Source organism: Stegastes partitus, unplaced genomic scaffold, assembly GCF_000690725.1.
Source record: "Stegastes partitus isolate 25-593 unplaced genomic scaffold, Stegastes_partitus-1.0.2 Scaffold904, whole genome shotgun sequence".
NCBI lineage: Eukaryota > Metazoa > Chordata > Actinopteri > Pomacentridae > Stegastes > Stegastes partitus.
Genome location: NW_007578635.1, coordinates 272,753 through 293,437, shown reverse-complemented (window position 1 = coordinate 293,437; position 20,685 = coordinate 272,753). Strand labels below are relative to the sequence as shown.

At 41.1% G+C, this 20,685-nt stretch overlaps 1 protein-coding gene across 1 annotated transcript in view; it reads right to left on the bottom strand.

Moving 5' to 3' along the window:
• usp13 (ubiquitin specific peptidase 13) overlaps positions 1-20,685 on the bottom strand; it is a gene marked incomplete at its 3' end in the record, with an annotated part of 39,648 nt that overhangs the window by 11,278 nt on the left and 7,685 nt on the right. Inside the window, exons 4-17 of the mRNA XM_008293715.1 lie at positions 18,884-19,005; positions 18,128-18,270; positions 16,443-16,627; positions 15,969-16,066; positions 15,699-15,889; positions 14,690-14,761; positions 13,671-13,764; positions 11,135-11,260; positions 8,817-8,970; positions 7,136-7,310; positions 6,953-7,041; positions 5,357-5,479; positions 615-638; positions 108-251 (exon numbers count right to left, since the gene is read on the bottom strand). Coding sequence (XP_008291937.1) covers positions 108-251; positions 615-638; positions 5,357-5,479; positions 6,953-7,041; positions 7,136-7,310; positions 8,817-8,970; positions 11,135-11,260; positions 13,671-13,764; positions 14,690-14,761; positions 15,699-15,889; positions 15,969-16,066; positions 16,443-16,627; positions 18,128-18,270; positions 18,884-19,005 — 1,740 coding nt within the window. The remainder of the gene's footprint in view (positions 1-107; positions 252-614; positions 639-5,356; positions 5,480-6,952; positions 7,042-7,135; positions 7,311-8,816; positions 8,971-11,134; positions 11,261-13,670; positions 13,765-14,689; positions 14,762-15,698; positions 15,890-15,968; positions 16,067-16,442; positions 16,628-18,127; positions 18,271-18,883; positions 19,006-20,685) is intronic.

Below are 20,685 nucleotides of genomic sequence, written 5' to 3'. Positions count from 1 at the left end.
ATCTTACGTTGCTCACAGCGGTCTAATGATTATTTGCAAAGCTTCTTGCAAAGCTGTGACTTTGCTGCAGATGTCCTGGTTTAGTGTTTATCGTCCAGGGTGCTTACCGGGCTCCTCCATGTGCGCTATGATCCAGTTGAAGGCCATCTCGGGGCCCATGTTGCCCGTGTAGTAAACCGCCTTCCTGCAGGCCTCCAGAGGAAATCCCATCTCTGCCAGCTGCATCACGGCCGCCTCGTCTATTTCTGGGGCTGAGGACACAACAGAGCGGCATCAATAACTAAAACACACAGTCTGCTGATTCACCGGCGACGCTAACCCTTCAGTTTAAACAGACTCCCTCAGTGGGACTCATTAAACAGAGACGCCGGAGGAGCGTCGGCCCCGGGGACGTTTGCTTCATTGAGGGATGATTTATCAGGGAGAGCAATGAGTCTCGCCAAAATAAGCAGAGCTGCGTGGAAAAGTAAAGTTTGTCGCAGCACCTGCTCAGGTAAACACGGTCCCAAGTTTAGCTCGGCAGCATTCATCACTGCTGCCAGGAGCCAAAATACATCTTTCAACTTCCATAAAGGTTCGTGCAGTATGAAGAGGAAGAGAAATGAAATACTCACAGTCTATGGAGCTCATGGAGTTATCTGAAAGAGGAGGAGAAACACATTTGTTTTAGAGAAAATTAAAAGATTCACAGATGTATGTGTTGACAACACGCACGTTGGTCTAAACAGGATCCTTGATCAGACAAATCTGCTGCGACCTGGTGACCTTCTGGGCCTCCAGGGCAGCACTATGAAGGAGTTATAGACGTATGTTGAGGTTAAAGTCTGTCTTTTAACCTGCTGCATCACCATGGTAACTGATGCTGCACAGCTAACCCGCTCTGGAGGAGATTCTGCTCAGAGTTTGGGATTTAAATCGGCTGACTGGATTTTCTTTGAGATTCTCAGCTGATTTTAAAACGTGTTGAGATGCACGTAACTAATTCCCCTGAACGAAGCAGTGTGGGTTCAGTTACTGTCTGCATGCATTCAGGTGATGATGCAGAAAATGCAAAATTTATGATTTTTGTCGTTGGTCCTGATTTGCTGCAAAGTCGGTTTTACACTGCAGTTAATAGAATAAAAGTAGAAATCTGATGAGTCCACTGGGGTTTGACACACAGAATATTACATCAATAACACTATTTTTGCTTTAATTTGACCAAAAACTGAATGATGGGACCTAAATGTTTAACTGTGTGAAGTTTCAGAGCTCTAATCTGCAGCTGCACTGAGTCACTGAGCGGTAAAATAAATATATTCACTTAGAGCATCAACAGTTTTCTACCTGCATTCCTCTCCTGCATCATTTGCAGTACCAGTGCTGCTTTTTACTGGAATAATTCAGTATTTTCTTTGAAGCTCTGCCTGATAACAACCTGCTCCTCTGACTGACGTATGAATCGTGCTATTGGTTCATTTAGTGCAGAGGAGGTGATGCATTAAACGGGACATACAGAGTCTAATTAAGGATATATATTAACTATTCAGTGATTATCTTTGATTGGGGTTTTAGGTTTTGTTGAGCCAGCGAACATAAAGAAAGCCTGGATATGTTAAACTCAGTTCAGCCCTGCTGCAGCGAATATACTTTTTTTAAAGATTATTTAACATTTGCACCTTTATTGTTTAGGACAATATATATATATATAAACACACTGAAGCTGCGTCAACGTGGCGTGCACCTCAAACACTTTGCCACCAAACTGCTCCAAAAAAAAAAAATCTCGACCCTTTCCAGACGGAGGCGGCTGCCAGAAAACGCTGCCGGCGAGGCCTCGGGACCTCCTGCAGCGAGGAGATTGATCGACTCCTGCTGCTCCCAAACGCTGCAATCACAACTTCACAGAGTCCTGCTAATATCAGACAGGCAGCGCCTTCACAACGGCGGACAAAGAAATCCCGTCGGTGTGTGATTCCTCTAATCTGGAAAACATTATTTAATCCGCATGGACACGACTTGTTGTCATGTTCTGCAGAGTTAAAGACGGACCACGAACAGGACAGCAGAGTTTGTTTTTGTCTTTTTGTAAATAATACTCCACCTGACTGTTTCTTCTGAAGCCATTTTTAGCTCGCTATGTATTTGCAATGAAGCTCCGACCCAGTAAAGTCAGCAGCGGTTTATTCAGTCTCACTGTGCTGCTCACTGAGACGCTTTCATGTTTTCATTCGATTAAGAAAATCTGCAAAACACATCACGGCTCTTTGTAAATTGTAGGTTTGGGTTAATTGAAAATTGCCGAGAGGGTGATGTGTGTTCAATTCAGATCAGAAACTCTTAATTGTTAGTTTTGTGCATTGAAATAAGAGATAAATGGAAGCACACAAAACAATTTCATCCTCCATTTTCTAAATAGCCTGGAATAGCCGAGCGAGTCGATGATGAACTGACCGATGAGGAATAATGTGCTTCGGGCGGCGTATAGGAAAACACATTTGTGTTGCGTTTGTGATCAATGAGAAGCTCTGAGTCACTGCTGATGCCAGCTGGGAAAACAAAAACGTGAGCTAAATAAATCTGAGAATGTGGTGAAAACAGCACGTTACTCCCTCTGACCTCGTTTTCTTTTCACATTTGACTGAAGCTGGAAAAAAAAAAAAAGCTGTTTTAGCGTCCCGTCTGTAGAAACAGAAGCTCCCAGAGAATCAACAGAGCTGATTCAAGCTCACTGTAAAATTAAACAGACGTTTACTCGCGTTGTGATGGAGTGATTTCCACCAGAAGTTCTGCAGTTTGCTTCTGTCGGGTGCAGATTTGCAATACAGCCAACAAAAAGGTAGCTTTAGCTCAAAAAAAGAGCAGATAAACACTCAGATAAACAGATTTATTCTTTCGTTTTTGTCCTCTGCAGCCGGATAAACTATTTCGTGACACATCGGCAGAGGTTCTCGATGTGTGAAGCAGCTCTCAGGCTGTGAATTTGCTCTTTTGGACGTGTTCCTGCGTTTGAAACAATCCGGGCCACTCTGTGCTTCGCATCTGCTGAAATATTAAGGAGGACGCTGATAACTGGATGCAGCCACAGAAGGAGGAGAAGAGATTGCAATCAGGAGCAACCATAAGGAGGAGAAGCTTCAGTTGTTGGGAGGACAGGAAGATTAAAAAAAACTGTACTTAATACTGGAAGAAGAAAGTTTACAGAAAAGCCGCAAAAAACACTTCCTTGAGCTCTAAAACACAACCTTCCAGCAGCTTTTTATTCCCCGAGCCCGGTGAAGTGCATTACAAGGGGATCTCGTGAAATCATTAGAACTTATTAGGCTTAGCCACACTGTGAACACAACAACTTTGCAGTAATTGATTGAGCATGCTTCCCCCCCGGGACTCCATTCAATACGCCCTTAAGAGAGAACTTTGGTGGCTTTGAGCAGAATATCATATTAGAGACAATTTCACACATGATTTGAGGCACAAAAACACCCGACACCTGCCGAGGAGGACGTCAGGTGGCGTTACTCCCCGAACCCGGCGACGACTTTTCATGTCGCAGATCTGGAGTGGAGAACAAAGGCGCCGGCGCTCAGGGAAATCAGTGCCCTTTAGAGTTAATAACACGACTGTGAAATCTAAAAAAAATGGGCAAAAAAATGCCCGCAGTAGTTAAACGAGCTGTTATACTTTTCAGTTTTGTTCTCAAGCATGACTGCTAATCCGCCTGCAGGCCGGCGTCGGTGATTCATGGCGGCCGTGAGCAGCGAGAAAAAGATCTGATCTGGAAAAAAAAAAATCTGGAGCAGAACCAGAATGTTGGTGTTTGTGCACGGAAATGAAAACGCAGCTAAATGTCAGATTAAAAGGCACTAAAAGTGACCTTTGCTGTGTTTTCTTGAAAAGTAAAATGTGTGGCACCGACACGCCTTCATAACCGTCTGTAATCGGCCTCATGTGTTGGTAAAGTTCAACATGAAGACGGCATGGAAGCAGCTTGGAACTCTGGACGTATAAAACCAACACAAAGACCTCGATGAACACCAGTTTTTGTTTCCTACTAATGAGTCAACGATTTGTCAAAACAGAAGAAAAAAATGGAACTTTCTACGGATGTTAGAGGCTTAAAAAGTTGGTGAAATGTCGACCAAAGACTGTATTCTAGTAGAAACATGGCTCCATCCATGTATGTACACTTACAAAAGCCACATATTCTTTATTTTATTCCATTTTACACTTCCAACACTTGAAGGAAACTCTTTCATCTGTGTCCAAAATAATTTCAAATTGGTCTCAAAATGTCCTAAAGTTTTCAGATTAATCAGAAAATGTCAAAATTGAAACTAAATTAGTCTAAAATGACTCAAACGTTGTCCAAACTGATTCAAAAATGGTCCAAAATGACTAAAAAACTGGAATCTCGTCTTGTCATACATCAGATCCTACTGATGTTAGAGCCTCAAAGGTTGGTGAAATGTCACGTAAAGACTGTATTTTAGTAGAAATATGGAACCATCCATATATATGTACACCTACAGGAAGCTTCTGTAACCACAATACCACCCTCATTTAATCATTTTCATTTTATTCCGGGCCAATACTTAAAGGAAACACTTTCATCTGTGTCCAAAATCATTTCCTACTGGTCTCAGAATGTCCCAAAGTCTTCAGATTAATCAGAAAATGTCTAAACTGAAACTAAATTAGTCTAAAATGACTCAAACGTTGTCCAAACTGATTCAAAAATGGTCCAAAATGACACAGAACTTGCCCAGAATGACTAAAAAAAAACTGGAAGCGTGTCTGGTCAGACTTTAACACATCAGATTCTACTGATGTTAGCGTCTCAACAGTTGGTGAAATGTCGACCAAAAACTGTATTTTTAGTAGAAAATATGGATCCATCCATGTATAGATGCACTTATTGGAACTTTCTGGGGTCCCAGAACCACACGGGTGTAAAAACTTTATTCCATTTTCCATTTGCCAATAACTATCTATCTTTGTCATTTTGGTCAAATCTGACTAAAAAACTTTTGCACACATCAGATTCTACTGATGTTAGAGCCTCAAAGGTTCGTGAAATGTCGACCAAAGACTGGATTCTAGTAGGAAATATAAATACATCCAGATGTATGTAAACTTAGAGGAACTTTCTGGGTTTCAAATATCAACCTCAGCAGAAAACTTTGCCATTTTCAGGAGTAATAAAAAAAAAAAGGCATCTGCTGGATCCATTCAATCATTTAGATGTTGCAGGAAATAATTTTGTTTGTGTTTTTAATAAATTTCATGGCTCTGGGAGTTTTATTTATGGAGACATTTACACCAAAACAGTTCCTGCAAACTGACCCACGTTCTACTTTGAACCGGCGAGCGGTCGTACCTCTGGTGTCTTCAGGTAGCACGATGGGAGGCATGAGGTCCGGCAGCTCCTCCTCGCCCGCCTGCAGCCCGGTGGCCCGGAGTCGGTTCAGGTCCAGGAAGTCTGGAACGTCGATGGCCAAGTCTGCACCAGAGCAGAGACGAAGGCATCAGCATGAGGTGATCTCACAAACATACGGCGTAAAACCAAGATTGAAACGGTCAGAAAGTAGAGTTTCTGCATCTTAAGCTGCTAAAATGCACACATTTGAATCTCTGCACTGTGGAAAGTGATGCGAGGAACTTAATCCCACCAATTAATTAATTAAAGGCATAATTGCAAGATAAACTGTGCAATTTACTGATTTAAATAAATCTTTTAAGTTTCAAACATGATTTTTTTTAATGTTGACATAATGGAGCTGCATCAACTTAATATTGTGTCTAATTTAAACTCATATTCTGCATTAACTGATTTAAAATTAATTCAAGTTGGTGTAACTTAAAGAAACTTTCTTGATAACTTTCATTTTCTCATCCAGACAGTAAAGTTTGTGAGTTAAAGCATCAAACAAACACGCTAAAATGGACGTTTTAAAGGGAGAAGCAAGTCTTTTGCAAATAAATTAAACTTAAGTAGTAAAACTTTCAATTGCGGTACACTATAGCCGTGTTATCTGAGCTGTATTTGAAGTATTTCGTTTATCTTTGCTCACTGATGATGGCAGTTTGCTTTTGTGGATTCTACAGACTTGAAATTAAACTTTTGTGACTTTAAACCTGCCTAAAAGCAAAACCAAATTGGTTAGATCGACGTCACAATTAATGCACATTTTCTGCTACGACCCAACTGCTAATAAAATTACATTTTCCATTTTCAGTCCTTTAAAAAAAAAAAGTTTTAATTTGCAAAAACAATGGGAAAGTTCAAGGTAGCCTTTCCTCAACATTAAGCTGCAGTAATGCAAACTGTTCATTTATAAATAATGGAATAACTGAAGTAAATCCAACTTAAACCAGTGCAGCGGCATTAATAACACTCGTTAACTTAGTTTGGATAAACTTTCACCACCTGAAGGGATTCATTGGGTCGATCCTTTCTTTTCAGTGTGAGACCAGTTAAATGTTAAACTCTGTCTTTCACAGGATCAGAGGCTGTAGTTTATGACTATGTGGGTAAAATAACAGCTGAAGCCGTTGTTTAGTCGTTCTCTAATGTATTCATACCTTCCCAATAAAGAAGTAAAAAAAAACAGCTGTCACTGAAGTAATTTTTCTTTTTTAAAAATTATTCTTTTCAACCAAAATTCAAAAGCAACATCTTACTTCACCAAATTATAATTTAGCAAATTTTTATTTATTATTACTTTTTTCAGTTTCTACTTATTTCAGTGACTATTGGGAGTTTTTCCTTTTCTTTAATGGAAGGTTATGAATACATTTGACTGTAGTTTCATCTTCAGCAGCTTCAGCTGCGTGTTGCTCCTGAACTGTGGTTTGGTGGCGCCCTCTGCTGGACGTCTACAGCAACACTCAAACTAACCGAGTCCCAACACTGGTGGAGGTCAATAAAAGCCTTTTTCAACCTCATTAATCATTCATTTAACTCGGTAGTTACCTAGTTTCTTCGGCACCCAATCAACCCCGAATGTGAATTTCTTGATCTGCACAATCAGATACTCTGGAAACGAGGCGAACCGGGACGTCCTGGAGGGAAAACAACAACGACACAAAGTTCAGAAACACAACACGTGAGGTGATTAGGACTCCGAGGTGTGCAGTGGTCCCTCCGAGGACTCACTTGACGCCGGCTGACTTGGCCTGCAGCGCTGAGCTCCAGAAGTCGGGGACGTTTTCGGGCTCGGTGAAGGCCTGCAGGCAGGCGGTGAACGGGATCCGAGCTCGGACGGGTTCAGGAGGAGCCCTCATGTTCTCCTCGGCCTCCTTACGCTTGGCGTCGTACGCCAGCAGCTCCTCTGGTGGCGTGAAAACAAAGATGTGATGCCCATATACTGTTCAGAACTTGGAAAACAATTTAAGGAGTAAATGTAGAATTTAGGTTCCTCGTCTTCTCTACATTTAATCATCTAATTTAACGAAGAATCAACCAGAACCTTCCACCTGATCTCCTTAGAATCAGCTCATTTTTTATGTGCAATCATTTTAGTATATTTATTAAAGGCATTCTAAGTTTTACCTTCATACTATGAATATTTTCAGAGCCTCTGAAGTGCATAGAGAAGAGTGCAAATTCTGGGCTTTTTAATTCCTGTTTCTTTTTCCAGAAACATGAAACTTCTGAGGCTAAAAAAAACACGTTTAAGTTCTGTTTAAAATTGCAACCAAATCAGTTTTACATCCATCCAGGAGTCACAATCTACAGACTAAATATGCTTTTTGCTTATTTTTTTCTATAACTAACTTTGAGCAGCAGTGTTGTGGTGATTTTAGAAAACTTTCGTGGAATTGTGAACAAGTTTTTGAGCCATTATGAACATTTTTCAAGTAGTTCTGGACATTTTTTTTTTATGTTTTTTGAACAATTTATAAGTAATTTTGAACACATTTTGAAAAATCTGAGTTAATTCTTGTAGAAGTTTCGATGATTTTCATGTAATTTGAGCATTTTTTTGATAGAAAACACACTTGAGCTCTGCTAAAATCTGCAACCATAATTAATTGTAAATCTTAAAAATGAAATCTGGTTTTTGTTCATGTTTTTTCTACAGCCAACTGGTAGCATCAGTATTATGGGATGTCTCATAGTGTGAACAGTCAGACTGCAGCAGTTTTATGTCTATGAGTCATAGAGTCATAGAAACAATCATTGGTACCCTGGATGTGTTTCTGGTTTCTGATCATTCACCAGAGAAAATTTTACAAAGTGCATTCTGGGTAAACTTTCAAGGCTGATGGTGGTTGGTCAGAACAAGTTCTAGACAATGGAAGGATCATTTTACCTCCAGAAGATACCAGCTGATCATCTTCTAGATATGATTCAATCTGTGGCAAAATCATTTTTTTAAATGTGTTTTCCAGCCGTCCTGCTCTCCTGCACTTATTAAGCTTTGAGCGCTCATAATTCAGTGTACTCCGGTGCACTTCAAGGACCTGTAGCTCTGAGAACAGTCACAGCATGAAGGTAAAACTCTGCATGGCTTCAATAAATATACTGAAGTTACTGTACGTTTAAATCAGCTGATTCTGAGGAGGTCGGGAGGGATTTTTTTTTTTTTTTTTACTGAATTGATTGATTTTTATGAAAGGATTCTACTTTAAAATCACACAAAAGCTTTGTCACATTACTCCAAGCCTTGAATGTGTCACAACAGCTCGTATATGAGGCCACAAGCCGACGGTGTTAAAGGCAAACTGTCTGAAACGTCACAGCAAGAACCTGCTGATTCTCCACCTGAGCTCAGGTTGACGCAGCTGTGTGTGTGTGTGTGTGTGTGTGTGTGTGTGTGTGTGTGTGTGTTTACCTCGATTAGTCGCCGCCTCGATGGGAGCCGGCAGCTGGATGCAGTAATCCACCCGCTGAGTGTAACGAACGCGACGGGTCTGGCAGCACTGAACTCGCTCCTCCACCAGGAAGCGGAAGACGTCGCTCGGGTTCTCTGACCCGGCGCTGTTCCTCTGCGGAAACAACGTTTACGGTTATCAGACACTGTTTTATGAACCTCTAAACTCCTAAATCTACTGGCAGATGACTAATTAGACCATTTATCAGGTTTAGAAACTGTTAAAACAGAATGAAACGTCAGATTTCAGACGGTCCTTGAACTAATCGTGTGTGAGATTTCATCAAAATTGCTTTTTTTCTACATCTCTCTTTAAAAACTTGTCACAGATGCACCGTTTGCACTAGTTAGATTCTGTAAAAAACCAAAAATTTTGCACTCTTTCATGCAACCAGGAACTTGTTATTGGCTCTGCTGCGATAAACAGTCTTGAGACAAAAATTCAGGGACTTTTCGGCTGAACTGCAGCAAATCAGAGAAAAGCAGGAAAATAAATAAAAAAAAATCTAAGTAGTAAAATATCTACAGTTGTTGAGTTTATTTTCCCACTGTTGGTAACACCTGCAGGAAAAAATATTCTACATGTTGATCCAGGTGTTGCCCATTTTTGCACAATAAAAATCAAATAATTTTAACTTCAGGTCTATTTTCCTTTCTTATGATTTCCATCATTCTGACTGCGTCATGCTGCACAAAAGACATTTCTGAGTTCTTTCTCCTTCTTCATGGTTGTTCTGCTTCCACGGTGGTGCAGGACTTTATTTTGCAGATAGAAATGAGCCACAGTGAGGAAAAATGTGACGGAAGTAAACAAATAAAAAAACACCCAGAGACTGTAGAGACTTCAGAGGGTTAAAGAGTGAATATCCTCCACAGTAAAGTCGATTAACAGTTAAAATCTCCAACAAAATTGTGATTTCTTTGCACAAATGTTTCCATTAATTCTTTGTTTTTAATAAATTCCTAATAACAGTCACCTTCCCTCCAGTTCTACTGAATGTTCTGCCCTGACTGAGTGTTTTATGGCCAAAACGCTGCTTTTTAAAGCGGAAACTATGAATGTTTCTCTGTCAAAACGTTCAGTATCAGTCACTGAAAAGCTCCACAAATAGAGCGACCTCAAGTACAGCAGAATCTTGGAAAGAGCTGCACAGAAGTTAGATATCCATCACAAACCTGACAGCAACATAATTCAGACCTCAGCTCCGTCCGGTGCTGTGATCTATTACGTTCTGCTGGAGCGACTCCAGCACAACTGCGGCTTTGACCCACATCTCTTAACGCAGACATCCGACGTATCGATGCGACTCTTTAATTCGGGAACCGCCTCAATTAGCCTCCATTACCGAGGAGCTGCGTCTTTCCGCATCAATCAGCGTCGAGGTGTTCGCGGCGTTTATTTGGAGGCCGTGATGAAGGTTTGCTGCATGCTGCAGCTCGACCCGGCTATTCTGAGGAGCTACGGAAATACACGAGTTATAATTTAACTCGGGCCAAGCATGTCGGGTGACACAGAGCGAGGGAAATGTTGCTGATGGTCGGGTTGTCTATGTCTGGATCCCCGGATCAGTATGTAGCTCACAGACAGCTGGAGGAGGAAGGAACAGACCCGAGGAGACGGTTTAAGTCATCACAACAACCTATTATTTAAGTGTTTGAACAGATGACAGGAAAAGCATTAATGCTGTTAGAATCCGGTTCGTTGTGTTTTGTTGACGTCGGCAGCGGGAGGCGGAGGCAGCGTCGGGTTTTAGTCGGTCTCACAGAATAGGAAGCATTATCTGGCCCGGCTGTGTAACCGATAGCACCGAGCTAAATATATCCTGGTTGAGAAAGACATGTCAGAGCGGCTCAAGTGAATGAACCAACCCGGGAGACAAACACAGAGCGTCCCCTTCCAGCGGGCCTGGTTCTGTGGGTCAGGGGTCGAACAGAACCCCCAACATCGTTTAAAGGAAACGACATGACTGTAGCGGGTAGAATTTACAGAGACAGTTGGAGTTATCGTCCACTAAACGCCACTTACAATGTTGATTATTGATTAATTGAACTATTTTGAAGACTGATTCAGTGATCAGTTCTTTGTGTGTCCTTTTTTAAATCTCATTAATGTTTTTTAATATTTTTTAAGCACTGATTTTTGGTGTCATTTTGTTTTTTTCTGAGCAACATCTGGCTCAAGAATTTTTTTATTTAGAATTACTTAAGTTTTATCTCATCTTTAAAGAAGGGAAAAACAAAGTCACATAAGGAGGTTTAAATTTGGCGGCTCCACCGACCTCCACCAGGTTGACGACGTGCAGCAGGAACTCGTGGGCGTCCTGCTGCCGGTTGGAGGAGAACTCCGGGTGTCCTCTGCTGACCAGAGCCTTCAGCATCCGCGGAGAGACGCCTTTCTGCTGGTGCTGGAAGGAAAACACCAGCGTCAGACTGAACATCTACACGTCTACACCTGAGTGTCAAACAACAACAACAACAACAACAACAACAGCACAGCAGAGGAATGTGATCGTATGGTGGCAGAAAAAAAAAAGAGAAAATCTTGATCTCCAGATTCCTAAAGACCTGAAGAAGTATTATTTCAAAGGTTAGTGAGAAAGAAAAACAAAAACAGGAAATTAACTACAGAGTAGGTGGAGGATTTCCTGATGCAGTCACATAATGAACATCTATAGTTAAATACCAGCAATGTTTGAGAATTAGACTTTTAATTTACCGTAATGTCCGGACTATAGGTGGCTACTTTTTTCTCACACTTTGAACACTGCAGCTTAAACAACGATGCGGCAAATTTATAGATTTTTTACGAGTTTAACGAATTTGCCCCGAGACCAAAGTGACATTGACAGCGACGATGAAAGAGAGACTGAGGAAGTGTGTGACGAAGTAATTCTGAGGCTGACTTTAGTGGTTTTAGTGCAGGAGGAAGATGAAGATAGCGATCAATGACTTTTCCTGGTAGGCTGCTGTAGTTTTTATTTTCTTAACCAGCCGTGTTACAGGCACTGTTCAGAAAAAAGCATCTATGTATTTGTGTACGTTAACGGTACGTATTTAATTAAAAGTTTTTAAAAAATGTGTTTTCTTTTTAAAGTTAGTGGGTGCAGCTGATATTCAGGTGCCCCAATAGTCCAGAAATTACGGTAAGTAAACAACAACTAATCAATAAAAAAGTTAGATATTCATATATTGTGAATATTGTTGGCTAATCACACAATGTGATGCTATAATCTGTGCTGCTACTTCACATAACTAATAGACCTATGAGGGAAGTAAAACAATTAAATTCCGTCACAATTGACTGAGAATAAAAAACCGTTTTTCTTCCCCCAAAATAAAAAGCCTTTACAGAGTTTCCCTGGAAGCTTCTATAGCACAGAGACGTACTGTATTATGGTACCAAAATTTTGTATTTTCTCATATAATCCTGTAAATATACTTATGAAACTGCACAAATGGATTTATTCTAAAGCATAAATATCTTTTACATGTTGAAAATCTACTGGAGAGAGAAAAAATGTGTTTTTTACATCCTTACAGCTCATTAATCCTCCAAAATGTTAAAACACTGCTGATTAATTACAGCATCCGTACTAATAAAAGTGACTTTCGTATCATTTTAAATATATTACTTGATTCTGTGCTCTCTGTTAAGTCACTCCTTAAAACACATTTTTATCGGAGAGCTTTTCCTGATTTTATTCAAGTTTGATGTTTTATAGCTTCTTGCTCTGTTTTGTGTGATTTCTTATTTTATTTCAATTTTAAATTTATTTTATTAAAAAGCACTGCTTTGAAACGTGCTCCATAAATAAAGTTTATTATTACATGATTACTTCTCAGTAGTTTGTGCATCATGTGCAGCATTTAATCTCATATTTTAATCACTAGCATGTGTGATATTATTTTTTACTTCAGTATAACTGCCAGTATGACTTTTTAATGTTCTATCTGAGCCGTATTTTATTCTTTTATTTCAGTATTGTTTCATACTTATATCCTGTTGATTTTCTACTTTTTAGGCACTGATCTTCTTATGTTGTGTCGCTTCAGGACTAATAAAGTTTTATCTCGTCTTATTTTAACTTGTGTTTTTAACTTTTATAGCATCGGTTCATCGTCCAACACTAATCGCTGCAGCTTCATCGTCCAGGTTGATGTATGATGCAGATAAAAAGTCGTATTTGTTAATAATAATTAATAACAATAAGTGACATCATCCAGCTACAGCAGAAAACTCCCAGCGAGTCAGTAACAGAAACACACCAGCACCAGCCCTCCTCCCCCCTCCGACGTCTCTCCAGCTGTCAATACGCATCCAAACCCGACTCCACCATCACATGTGTAGGAAGTTCAGGATCACGGCTCTGCGCTATCAATTACGGAGGCCGCCGCCGAGGCTTAAAAGAAGCTTAAAGAACCAGCGCTGGCTCCCATTAATGACTTTCCCACTCGGAGGTCCAGGCACCGGAGGGCAAAAGGGCAACAACTCAGGTTAGTAAAGAAAAACATGTGAAGAATATTTGGGAGCTAATGTTTGGGACAAAATTAATTTAAAAAGCTAAACAGTGAAGCTGCTTCGGTCCAAAAATAATCTGCCTGAAGGTTAAAAAAAAGAAAAGGTCAGAACAGAGAAAAACTGACAATATTTCTATAAACACTACCATCAATCAACTCCTCTACAAAAAGCTCGGATGTGTTAATGACACAGAAGAGCTGCATGAAGTCTGAGACATCAAACTGAACAGACTCAGTTATTATTCGCATGCTTCTGTCAGTTGCCAGTTTGGGAGCTGGACATACCCAGTTTAATACCTTGTATTCTTCTTTCATCACCTGTTCAATGAGCTCAGATTTCATGGGCGGTTTGGCGAACTGGCCCGAGAGCAGTCCGTGTCCCAGTTTAGCCCTGCAGGAGGGAAAACACAGGCGTCAGCACGCAGCAGAATCAGGCCCGGTTGAATCGGGCCCGGTTGAATCAGGCCCGCTTGAGTCAGGCCCAGTTGAATCAGGCCCGGTTGAATCGGGCCCGGTTGAGTCAGGCCCGGTTCGGCTGTTTCTCATTTCTGTTGGTTTCTGGATGAGACAGCCTGAAGCCTCAGTGAGCAGAGAGAGAAAAAAAAAAAAACTTCAGACAGAACTCCTGGAGCTGCTCTCGTGAGGCAGGTATCAACGCCGGCGCGAGTTCAAACTCGGAGCAGTTGCCATGGTAACCACCACCACCACCACCGACAGCACGTTTTTGTTACGAGGAAATAAATGATCAGGTGTAAATATCTTGTCTCCAGCTTCTCCTAAATCCTCATAGTTGTTCATCTTCTAATAATTAGTTCAGCTTTTAATTGCTGACGCTCGTTAAGCGATCGTCTTTTGTGCAGAATTTATTAGTGAACTCTGATATAATTTGCACAATTAAAGGACGGAAACCTCTTTTAAATATATATTTAAGTCTAAATCTTGTATTCCCCCCCCCCCCTTAATCCAAACAAGAAGCTGGATTCACATGTTGCCGGAAGAGTTTGTTGAGAAGGGTCATGTTTCATCATCACACCAAATAAACAGATTTTTGTTGACAGGCAAATACCAACAGGCATCAACATGTTTATCAGCTGATACCAGTCTTGCATCACAGCAGCTCACATGAGGAAACACACCAGAGTTCTGCCATAAAACATCGGGCTCATATCGGACACGTCTGTTGCCTAAATTTAAAAAACTCACAGGTCATATTATAGAAATAATCACACACTAAAACAAAACCTTGAGCGGCTGGAGAACGCTTCGTCCTGTTTGTGCGTCGCAGCGCTGCGTTGTGTAACTCTGGACTCACTTACATTTGTGTGGCGAAGTCCTGGGAGGGGTCGAGGGGCGAATAGTCAAATATCCTCTGCAGATTACCCACATACCTGGAGATCAAAACACATGTCAGACGCAGCACGTGGACGTACCAACCTGCAGCCTCGTGTTGTATCACGTCCGCTGGTTTCGTAAAGACGCATCAATAACTTAAAGTCACACAGGACGCACAGGAGTTTAAAAGTTTGGTTTCTTGATGCTGTTTTTTCAATGATTGGTCATGATTAAATCCTTAAAATCACACTTTAAATGTCATTTTTAACTGTGAATCTGCACTTTAAGCGATTACCTTTTGACCCTAATTGCAGGATCTCTTTGACAGCCGACAAATATATTCATTACTTCATTAGAAATTCTTGTAGTTGCAAAAGTCTTCCATGTTTTTACAGGATTTTATCAGCCAAAGACACATAAAAGAAACGTGATTTTGCTTTTACCTTCGCAATGACGGCTTAAAATCAGCCTTTAATGTGCAAGTTTTATATTTTCATTTCTCATTTGTGATATTTTTAATTACATGTGCAGCATTTCACTTCCATGTACAACATTTTCAAATTAATGTGCAATATTTCATTCTCCTTTCATTTTCCAGGCGCAGTATTTCATTACAGCGTGATGCTACTTCTGCATAATTACCAGCATTAATCTTTAATTCTCTATTCCAGCCTTATTTTAGACACTTTTCTTTTCATTTCAGTAATGTATGGTGCTTCTATCTTATTGCTTTTCTAGTGTTCAGGTCATTTTTCTTGATCTTATCTTATTTTATCTTACACAAAAGTCATATGTTACACTAATTAAGGATTATCCCTGTGAACAGCAATAAATATTCTGCAAAAATAAAAGACATTATGTCCTGCAGTTCATTTAGATAACACAAAACAATAAAACACATGCAACAGAGCACATATATGTTTAGTTTTATTTCTAGATTTGCTCTTATACGTTGCATCCAGAGCAGTTTCCCCCCCAGCGTATGCTACTCACATCCTCTGGAAGTCCGGGATGCTGAAGAGGACCTGCATGACGGTGCCCAGGTAGCAGCTGTTTCCCAGGTTCTTGATGCCCGTGTAACCAGAACCGAAGACGGCCTTCAGCTTCATGCCCGACTCCTGGATCACCTCCCACTCGCTGACCCGCGGCCGGGAGTTGTTGTCTGTGTGGTGGCCGTTCTCTGTCTGAGGGGGAGGAAGCAGCTCAAGACTTTTTCTGTTGCACTTCACAGGTTATTGGATGCTGATATTAAACCAAACTCACTCTTTTCTGCATCTGCAGCATGTCTATGCCAAAGTGTGACAAGTGCTCTGATATGTGAGGATCCAACACGGCCTCCTCCTCCTCGAACGAGTAGACGTCTGAAATCAAAAAACCCGGTTAGTCTCCACGGTTACTCCTCACCCAGCTCTGCAGAAAGTTTGACAGATTTCTGCTGATGATGGATGTTCGATAAGTATGAACCGAGGCAACGTTTACATCTGTGCCTCAATAGTTTTCAAGGCTAAATGCTCTAATTAATGTTTTATTATTTTGCTAGCTTTGCTTTTTAACATTTTATCCAAGTTTCCTATTTGTGCTCCTTCATCTTTTATTTTCTTACTCATACTTCAACGTACTCTGAGTTCAAATAAAAGCTTATTTAGATTTTAAACTTCAGCTTTCAAAGTGTGCCGTCTCTATTTTTCATTGCAGTACATAAACGGCACCATGCAACAGATGCGGGTCGGCGCCGACCTGCTCCGTCCGGGGTGATGGTGTCCAGCTTGACCGCCAGCGGGTGGTTGGTTTCCCTGTAGTGCTCCAGAGCGTGGCCGTTACCGCCGCTTCCGTCGAAGAACCACTTCCCGCAAAGCACCGCTCCGTCCGTCAGGTTCAGCCACAGGTTCTCCCTCAACTCGCACTTCTGACATTTCCAGCCGCTGACGGCGAAGAAGCAGAAAATAAAGTTGTTGAAAACCCGCATTCTGTCAGAATTAAAGCTTGATTCTAAAAAGACTGGACAGAAAAGTAAAGCAGAAGGAGACACGGTAATGCTGACAGATTTAGAATTATGATAAATTATACAGTCATGAGGAGCCTCCGAGGTATTATTTTGCAAATAAGTAAACGTGTTAGAGGACGAGAAACAGATAAAATAATTAAATTATCAAAAATTAGCAGGTAATGCCCAATTACATTTTCAGATTTCAGCTTTTCTTTACATAAAATCATGTACAGAAAAGCACCGATTGCCAATAAAGTAGCTCACAGCAGCTTTTCAGTTCCTCCAAAACCAGTGAAGGAGCATTTGGATGAGTTTTCAACATGTGAATATCCAGTGATCCAAGCTGAACTTCTATTTCTAACAAAGGACGGTCCAACCAGTGCTGAGTATGATTATACAGTTGGCATGAAGTGGGTTATTTTAATCACAATTCACCAAATTATCCACTTAAATGTCGACAAACAGTCAGAACATCTTCATAGTAAAGCCTTCGTGCTCAATAGAACCTGATCGATGCTAGATTTTTGGGGCTGATATTAATTTTAGGGAGTAAGAAATAGATGTTCTGTTTATATATTGTATGTTAGAGATAAACGGAAAAAGTAAAATGACGGGTTCATTGTTTATTGACTAACGTATTTCACAAACACGCATCTGCTCTGCTCATCTGTGGCTCTGCTACATGTGCTGCTGGAAACATGGAGCTGGACAAACTGCATGATGACGCCGTTTCTAAATTACATCTTTTCCTGTATCATGTTCTGTAAAAAAAAAAAACCCATATTGGATAATTGCACAACAAATTCAGAAATATTTATGATTTTTTTTTGGATTTATTGCTCAAATCCAACATTTTAGTTATTTCTGTTTAGACTATTTTTATAAATGCAGCCAGCTTCAGATTTTAATTTAAGTAAACTGACCTGCAAAAATACAAGAAGTCACCCACAGAACACCTTCATACAGAAGACCGATGTTTACAAGCTGATGTAAACTAATTCTAATGACTTTTATTCTCAAACACAGCAAAAGCAAAGGTATCAGTGCTTCTTCTCTCGCTGCGTCTCTGTGATTAACATGTTTACAGAATGCACTCATTGCTCAGAAACTCAAGAACAGTGCAAAAAAAAAAAAAGTATGTTCAATAAAGCTGTATTTGGATTATTTATGGTTCCAGATGCTGCCGACTGAGGCTGAAATCTGACCTGTATCTGATTTAGCATCACATGAAAATGGTGATCAGCTTCTCTGTGATTTAAAAAAAAAAAAAAAGGTGTGACAAAGCCTAAATTCACCAATAGAACTGAGAGTTGAACAACATAAAAGTTCTGTTTTCTAATCCTCATCAGAGCAGAAGATCCAAGAGATTAAACCAAAAGTGTTCGCTGAAGAAATTACAGTCCGACTCCTCTGACAGACTGGGCGTCGGTCCTACCTGGGCGGGATCCGGACCCCGTTATCGAGCTGTCGGAGGCTCCTGGCGTGCCTGGACACCTGGATCTCCTCCTCCCACGACTCCGGCTCCTGCTTCTTGTAGGCCGATGGCGCGTTGAGCACAGCGTCGCAGGCGATGGTCACCTGGACGCCGCGGGGATAGAAGCGTGTAGTTTAGCACCTGTGCAAACGTTTCATTTCCATAAACCTGAAAGAGCAAACGCGGTCATGCAGGATTCAAAGCCGTGACTGATCCGACGTCCAGAGCAGAACTAATAACACGTCTACCGCTGAAGCAGATCAGAATGGACCATGCAGGGCTCTGATTCACCAGGTGTTCCCGATGATTACAGCCTCCAACTGAACATGCATGAAACAGTAATGATAAAAAAAAAAGGTGCCAAAGCAAAGCCCTAAAGACAAAACCAACGAATAAACACACAGAACAGAGCTCATTTCCATGCAGGCAGTCAAACAGAAAACACACCAAAGTGATAAATGTGCACCTTGTGGTTCCCCAACGTGTTTGTTTTTAGACAACAAGCTGCTAAAATCAGACTAAACATCCGCTATTAAATGAAATTCTTCAGCCAGTCAAGGTCAGGTGAAGCCTTTCAGGGGAGACGATTATAACTTTGAGTGTAAAACATTTAGAAGATGTCAGATCAGGCTCAGTAACCGTCCTGTCCTGCAGCCGGGGAACCACCCAGTGCACCTTTCCCCCCGTCGACATGCACGGAAACGCAGCGGCACTGACCAGAGCCGGCAGCTCCTCGATATTTGGTAACGGGATCTCGAAGTGGTCTGGAAAAATGACGAGCTTGGCCTCGTCCTCGTACTCATAGTCCTCTCCGTTAAAGTCCCGGTTTAGCTCTAGATCTTTGGGGGGAGGAAGCAAACAGTCAGTCGGCTGCAGGGAGACGCCGACTGCTGCTGAAGAGATGTTTGCTGGAGGAATCGACTGATTGCAATCGAGAAAGGCCGATATTTGGAGCCGATATGCATAAACGTCTTAACAGTGTGTGATAGCAGAGAAGCTGTCATTCATCTTCATTAATACGGGCGACTATAACTGAATATGACTGATTAAATTATCTCCTATGATGACTGAGATTGATCAGTTACGTCTGCTGTGTTTCTCCATCCATCCATCATCTCTACACCTTAATCCTCACTAGGGTCATGGGGGGCTGGAGTCTATCCCAGCTGACTCAGGGTGAAGGCAGGTTCACCTGGACAGGTAACCAGTCTATCACAGGGCTACACTTAGAGACAGACAACCAAGCACACTCACATTCACACCTACGGACAATTTAGAATCACCAATTAACCTCAGCATGTTTTTGGACTGTGTGGGAGGAAGCTGGAGAACCCGGAGAGAACCCACGCTGCATGGAGAGAACATGCAGAAAGATCTCGGATGTCCTCACCGGGACACAAACCGGCAACCTTCTTACTGCGAGGCGACGATGCTAACCACTGAGCCACCTTGCAGCCCCTGTTTATCTCTATTTTCCTCATTTTTCATCCCTTTCATTTCCCACTAAGTTTCATATCTTAAAGCTTTATTCATTACAGTTTTCCAGACTCTGCTTCAGGATATTCTGTTGCTGCCTTCTAACTTAGCCGTTTATCCGCTGTGAGAGGAGCTAATTTCCTGGTTTCTTGTTCAGTTTTTGCAGCTTGAGAGACATTTCTGAGACGGCAGATGGAGAGAGAGGAGACGTAGGAATAATCAGCCAATAAAAATAAACTGAAAAACATGTGAGACCACAACCAGCCAGGTTGGTTATTTTTAGGCGTCGGTTCAGCGCGTTATTGATTCGCTGCTTCAGTCGATTCCTTCACAGCGAAAGGATGCGAACGGGAGAATCCTCGGCAGACTCTTTATTCGCAGAAGTGACACCAACATGACTTCATGCGACTCCGATGCCTCTTTAGCTCAGACACAATCAATGCAGAGCTAAATTTAGGAATTCATCACCAGCAGCTTATAAACTCACTGCAGAGAGCAGCATCGACGTGAGACATGAGTCTGTGAGGAAGGAGAATCCTCATTTTGTTATTGGTACAGATTATTTTATCGGACAGTTGAATCGAACCGGAGATGTCGGGATGTCATTTAGCAACCAGATCTTCTCTCTCATTTCATCATTTATCACATAATAAAGATAAAGTCTCAAAAATTTGAGCTGCAATTTATAATTATTGTCCTCTTTGATTCACTTGCAGGTTATTTTCTGGACCAATTCTTTGATATAAATGCTGCAAAGATCAGCAAAACAACAGTCCATCAACAGAAATCTATTTTAAAGAGTGATTAAATGTTTAATTAGTTTTTAAAAGGCAATATTTCAAACATTAGCTGTAATCTTAGTATCTTCCTTTTTTTAGTCGTTTACCTGCAAAACAATGCATCTGGAGATAAAACTCTGACCTCTATTTAGAATGTCTAAACAGCCGATGTCACATTAATAAATGTGTTTCACAGTTTCAAGATCCCCTAAAACCACCATTTTCCCTGATTTGAGCCACACTGATGGGTCTAAAATCCATCTT